Here is a 7,082-nt window from a genome sequence, read left to right on the forward strand (position 1 = left end):
ACCTCTGCCATACAACTGCCACCCTCCTGCCAAATGATGAAGGACACAAAAGTACCGCTATCCAAACTATGCATACGCTTAAGCATCCAGTAAACCAGGCTGATCTCTGATCTGGCAAGCCTGCTGGAATAATGAGTATCCTGTGAATACATAATGTGCTGAAGTTGCCATTGTGTGAAGTAAGTCCATGGTTTGTCTGGGAGCTGAGCAATGCTGAGTCTACTGCTGCTTCCTGTTGCTTGTCCTGTATTAGCATTATTTTTGGATAGGCCCCATTATGTTCTGTAATCCTCACTGCAGTCAGTATGGCCACGCTATTGTTCTTGGTTAATATTAGCAGTCAATGCCTCTGTCTGGGTGGCCGGACTGCAATGTATTCCAATCATAAAACTAGCATGCATTAACCAAACAATGTACTGGGATAACAAGGGGAGACTTGGGGTCCTCCCTCCTTCCATACCTTAAAAAAAAAAAATAAATAAAAATTGCAGTGTCTTCCCACCCTCTTCCTTTTTTCCCTTTCTTTTCAAACTAATGGTTTTAAATGATCTTGGCTACCAGGGTGCTTCCTACAACAACAGCATTTCTAATCAGCACCTTATCTAGTTACAGAGGTATTTTCTCACGGAGCCCCACTTGTCAAAGACTAACAGGTAGGCCAAAATGTCAATGCTTGCTTTCAACCTTCCCCAACAAGCAGATTACCTGCTCTTATCAGTCCCCCTACCTGTTTAAAGCATCCCACTGATAATTAAATCCACCAGTTACAAAAGGGTGGCAAGGTTAATAGAGAGAATACCTAGTAGCCAGCCAAGCAAAACAGTCAGGTTCACATAGAGCAAGCCTGAACAAGAAGTCTTTCTACTTATTTACCTAAGTGCATAAGAACTGGGTTGAACTGGTGAAGGACTCTGGATGTTTGACTATTTACAAACCACTTTAACCACTTCTATCCACATTTTACAGTTTCTTCTGAATACTACAAGAATAATGAGTGTAATTTAAGTGAATAGTGTTTATTCACAGTTAAATATAGTAATTTAAGCAGAATAGTGACCACAGAACCATAAGCTCCACAGACTAACAAGAAATGAATGCATCAGCTTCTAGTTTTGACATCTTTCCCCATGTCAAGACATATGGGTTACCAGCTAGAATTATTAGAACTGTGTCAATTAACATATAAAACTTCTATTTGTCAGCAGAAATGCAAACTCAAGTTCAGTCTGCATTTTCAAATCCAATCCTGTCATCTACATAGAAATACATTTAAGAACTGTAGCTTAAGGTTTTTGTGTGTACTGCAGGGCACCAGACTTCAGAAATGAAGTTGGAGTAAGTGCCATGTCTGAGGCTGCAAGCCTCTTGTATGGCACATCATCTCAATTAGCTAAGGCCCAACTTTACTAGCTTCAGAACTAGTTTACTGCTATTCTAGCCTTCAGTCCACAATGAAGCATTTAGTTTCCTTCAGTTAACTAGAATTTTAAGCATAAAGCATCAATTTTATGCAATTCATTTTCAGACATGCAGACTTCCAGCTGCACAAACAATCTGACAGTGCTGGATGTATGTAGTCTGAGAAAGTTTAGGAATAAGCTTCAATGCCAGGCCCAATCCAGCTGCCACTGAAATTAAACTGGAGCAGGCCTTTATTATAACAAGAACAAAAATTCTGGGAGCAGGCAAGAAGAGGATTTATTTTTAGGCATATTATGATAATACAGTCAAATGGATTTACCAGGAAGATGAAGTTCTGAACTGACTGGAACATAAATAACTCTTAAAAACATGTAAGACTCTGAATGGATGCATTGCTTCTCTGCAGTCCTGGGAAAAAAGCAACCTCGTGGACACTAACTACGCTTCAGATGTTACTTAATACTCTCAGCTCTCTTTATCCAAACCTAGTAATCCTAGGCAAAACATTGCACTTTGAATGCTGAAGACTTATTCTTCAATTATTAGTCAACAATAAATGACATAGCATGGATTTGATTAATATGCATTTTGTTATTACAAAAATTTCTCCTCATCTGCCCATGCTCCAAGATTACTTATCAGGCATTCTAAGAAAAGCTTGAAGACTATCTAGCATTTGCTTCTATAAGTTTTCAAAAAGTCAACTGGAGGCAGGGAAAAACCAAATCAAAAAACATGCTTTAGTCTTATGACTGTTACCTACTATTTGTTGGTGTTCTGCTTTGGTTTGGTTTTGTTTTTATAAAAAAAAAAAAAAAAAAAGCAGTTGAATGAAGTGATATTTTTCTCTGTGATCCAAAAGGCTGTTACTTTAGTATCAGATGCAGATAAGTATTTTGGAAGCCTCTTGTATCAAGACTGGGGGAGAAAGTTCACAAAGGTTAAAAAAAAAACACTGAAGCTCTTTCATTGTCTCTTTCTAGCCAGAAACTTCAGGAATATCTTCAGGTACCAGTAGCTGTAAGATTTGTCACTAGGAAGGGCAAACGCTGACCATTTTATTTTTTAGAATAACATTTAAATAACACATTCAAAACTCTTTTTAATTGTATTTTATGCTAAAGTCATTTAGATGCTGGAGGTTTGGTGGTGTTTTTTTTTCCACCTCAATAGTTTCCTGGTGTGTTGGTGCAATTGGCCCCAATATTAAATAATTACAAGGATCATAATTTCAGGATAAACAAGCCATTTGAAATTGGAGCTATGCATACCAAAGGTGTTGCCAAGTTTGACCTCGTTCTTACTCACAGTCTCGCCAAACCCCCCAATATCTTTCTTTACATAAAAGCAAAGTTTAGTGCTAAGCTTTGTTTAGTTAATTCATGCGCAGCTCCCTTAAGGTATAGCACACATCACACTTTGGATTCTTTAAGAAAGGCAAGAGACTTGATTTATGTCAGAGAAGAACATGTGTATACCATGAAACAAAACTTGTTGAGACAGACTTTGACAAGTGGAACATGGAAATTCTTTTGTTTCATACTTTTCTATACGGCTTCATAAGCCAAATTTCCCTTGAAGAAAGTCACTGAAGTCTCGAATGCAAGAAGGAAGCATATATATAAAATAAATATATATATATTTTTTTTAATAATCATCACTATTGTTTCAATTTTCTCAAGAATTACTAGCCTCTACAGGGGCAGCTTCCTCATACACCCTAGCTCCTTTATGCTGGTCTGCTTCCCTGTTTCCTAGCAACTTACTCAAGCCTCCCATCACTTAAATTAATTTATGGCCCACCATCTCCACACCCATTACTCACAGGGGTACATATCAAAACTGACAAAAGCAAGCCGCATAAGTAATTAATAAGACTCCAACACTTCAAATCTACATTATAACTACAAGACAAATCTAACAATGCATTTAAAGCACACCATTCTCTTTTCTTCTCCTGCATGATGAATTAAAGGCCTCTAATGCAATATAACTATTTTTCACAAACAGCATAAGGGGATAGCTTGACATGAGAAGAGACTTTTTTTTAAAGTAGTCAAGGCAACAAGACTTCTTTATGTTACTGACTCAAGCTGAAGCATCTAAGAAAAGCCTGCCTCAGACAGTAGAGCACAAACAGCACATATTCAGAGATGAGCATGAATATAAGTGCAATATGATTAACATTTCAGTCTAGCTCCTATTACCTTTACTGTAATTTACAGTTGCATGTATTCAAAGACAACTCTCATCATTAGCCACATTAGTAAATGCAATGCTTAGTCTCAAGCTTTTACTAAAGTCAACAGTACTCACCCATCTAAAGAAATTGAAGTTCTGAAATTTCAGCATCAGATTTGAGTTGACTAATTACGTTTACTACTTTATTTGTAGAGCTTTCAAAATGCCTAAAGTGATTTGTGTACACAATTTTAGTACCAGTAAGAGCTTTGCCACATTAGATATTCTTTTGTTCAAATGCCATTTGAAAGTCACAATGGCTAGCATAAAAGCTGTGTCCTACGGAAGTTAAAGCTGGGAGGCAGGCTTGATAACTGCAAACAGATTATCATCACAATCTCAAAAAGTGCATTTCTGCATGGGAACATGCAAGAGTTTATTCCAAAAATTCCAGTCTTAAGAACCCGAGTGTCTGAAGTTGTCGAGTTTTACGTGTTTCAAAGGCTGCACTGGAGTTTTGCTGCTGCTGCTCTAGGATTCAAATGTTCAATTAGATTCAGCAGGACAATAGAACCATTTCTTTTACTAAGATGCAGGCAAGCTTAAGAAACTTCTCCCAGGGTCCCCACCCCCCAAATCCATCCTCTACACACATTTCCCTTCCCAACCCTATAAAGAAAGGGGTTGTGTTGTGAAAACTGAACGTGTTCCTTCCATCATTTTTATATACACATCTTCAGATTCAAGACGCTCAAATTACTGGGAGCAGCACAGAGGTCTAGTTAAAAAAAATCCTTGATGAACCTGACTTTTCTGAAAAAAAGTCAAAATCTGCAACACAAGCACTGCAGCCACTGGCAGAGCTTCAAATACCTCAGATTTTTACAAAGCCCTTTATCCCTTTGATGGCATATTTGATAACAGTTTTATCTCATTTCAAGTTAGAAAGAAAAAAAAAAAAAAAAAAAGAGAAAGAAAGAAAGGAAGGACTTGTAGTTCCAACACAGAATACTTTTGTTAACTCTGCTATTGTACTTTGTAATACTATCTCCTTAAAAACGCAGACTTGATTGCACCCTTGTGCCTCTCCAGCCCTCAGTAACTCCAGAAGTCACAGCCGACAGAGGAGGCAGGCAGGAGGCAGCACAGGACATTTCAAGAACACAGGGCTGTCTTGCAGCACTTGGCCATAGGACTGCAAAGTGGGTGTCTATGCTACAACTGGAGAAGGAACGGTTTTGGGGCGGGCTTTCCCCCCACAAAAGTCCAGGCCCTCCCAGCAACCAGTTCTTATCAGACTAGGAAGGGCCAAGCTTTGGAGGGAGCGGGAAGTCTACACATGCATCCACCTCGCCAGCAGCGATAGTGACAGAGGATAGGAAAGAAGATTCACCCCACCCCTGCGTGCATGTAAGAGCCCTCCTCCCCTCACAAAAATGACCTTAGGCATCTAGGTTAGGATGACTGGATTTTCAAAACTGCTGAGCATCAACGTATCCCAGGGCAGCTGGTGGGAAACTGTCTGCTCAGCACCTTTGGAGGAGGGCGGCAGGGGGAAACACTTTTGTTTCCTAGGTGATCCCTAAATTTAAGAGCATAAATTTGGGAGTCTTCAGCTTTCATACCATAGTATCCCAGAGAGACATCTCAAAAGACAGAACACTGCATGTGCATAAGAGACCCCCAGATCTGTCGTCCTCAGTTTTTGCTTGCCTGCACACAGTACTGCAGGGCACAAAATAATGCACCTCCTGCCATCCAAGACCACAGCAGTCTTTATGTTGAGAAACACTACAGCCTTGGAGCCTGCATCTGTGGGTCTGTACTGGGCAATGGCCATTTTGGAAATATGGTCCTCGGTTTCTGTGCAGCAAGCAGAGGACTCCTCTGCAGAGCTGACCAGACCAAAGCTTCAACCCTCTTGAGCACCCCAGAAGAGACAAGCAGCATGTCAAGTCTACGCGAGTGTTCTTTACATGACCAACAACAAAGCATGCTTCAGCTAATGAAGGGGTCACCCGTTCTCCATCTCACCGCTCCACAAGGCTGACCAGTATTTGCTAGAGTAGTGGGCAACGCTGCGAAAAGTGCCTGGCAAAGAGCCCCACCTCTGTGAGCCATCCAGTTTTTCACACTAGAGGGAAGCCAGAATCTACAGACCGCAAAGGCAAGCGGCCAGGAAAAGGTGTGTTGTGGGGAGGAGTGGGAGAAATGGACCAAAAGCTAAGGCCAGGCTTTTCTCAGTCTTTAGTTTTTGGAGTCTGCAAGTACCTCAAAACACAGCGAGCTTCCCAGGGAAGCTGGCAACTAGTTCGCTAAGAGCAGCAACGGCAGCTCCCATCAACACCAAGCTGTGCAGTGAGATTTCCCCTTGGGAGAAGCAGGAAGCCTTCCCAAACACAGCTCCAGGGAAGGAGGCCAGCTATGACACACACTTTTCACACGGGATCCCTCTACAGCCCCTAACCCACTGCTCTTTTGGCTTAAACCCAAGACTTCACTGGTTAGGGAAAAAGAAGGGGGGGGGGGGGAAGAAAAACCCTGAACTTCTGACCTTCTAAGTCTCAAGAGACTTATTCATGCTGTAAAGTGCAGAGATACTGGGTTTGCTTCCCTGACCCATTTAGATCCCCCTCACTGCACATCTGACTTTCAAATTTCACAGGCTGTGCATTGTGAGCCCCAGGGAACAAAAACAAAAACACCACCACATTTCACTCTTTCTGTGCAGTGGATTCCTGACACTCTTGCCAGGATGCCTGCTCCCTCCCCAATCCTGGTCCCTTTCCCCTTGCGCAAGAAGTTAGAGCTCAGCTCACTACAGACATCTCAAACAGCATCATCCAACAGACACAGAGCCAGAGCAGGCCACGCAACTCACCGGCCAGGCGAAGCTGAAAGGGATAACAATCCGGTTCTTTTCATTATTCCGGTTGTACTTTAAATTGAAGGTATTTCCTCCAATGACAGGAGTGGATTTGGATCCGAAGCTGCAAGGACCGCCAGCAGTGACTCGCGACTGATACTCCTTCAGGCAAACTTTAAAATAGGTATCACACTCGTCTCTGGTGCATTTTCTATCTCCTGGGTTTCGGGTGCCATCACAGCAATTTCCATTTTGCAGTTCACCATTCACATTTTGCATGGATAAGATCTCCAACTCAAACTGTCCCGACGCTAAAGTCACCTGTTAATCCCAAGAAAGAATCGGAGAAAAAAAAATCCACAAAAAAAAGAAACAAGAAAGTTACCTCACTTTTTTCCACAAATGCAATCTACAACAACTCTGCAAACAGGAGAAAGTAATTCTAAGTATGCTTTCAAGAAGCACACGCATTAAAAAAAAAAAAAAAACAACAAAAACCAACCCACACACAACAAACCAAAAATAAAAAAGGCAACCACTGCAAGCTTTTCCCTATCAGGCATCCATAAGAACGACTCATAAGTCTTCCCAACTAAATAATGCCACTAACGCT

The 7,082-nt window shown here is 41.2% G+C and overlaps 1 protein-coding gene across 1 annotated transcript in view; it reads right to left on the reverse strand.

The window, feature by feature from the left end:
• The window catches only part of JAG1 (jagged canonical Notch ligand 1), a 62,626-nt gene that overhangs the window by 27,583 nt on the left and 27,961 nt on the right, over nucleotides 1-7,082 (reverse strand). Inside the window, exon 2 of the mRNA XM_080407724.1 lies at nucleotides 6,485-6,790. Coding sequence (XP_080263850.1) covers nucleotides 6,485-6,790 — 306 coding nt within the window. The remainder of the gene's footprint in view (nucleotides 1-6,484; nucleotides 6,791-7,082) is intronic.

This window comes from Falco punctatus (genome assembly GCF_963210335.1).
Source record: "Falco punctatus genome assembly, chromosome: 12".
Taxonomy (NCBI): Eukaryota; Metazoa; Chordata; class Aves; order Falconiformes; family Falconidae; genus Falco; species Falco punctatus.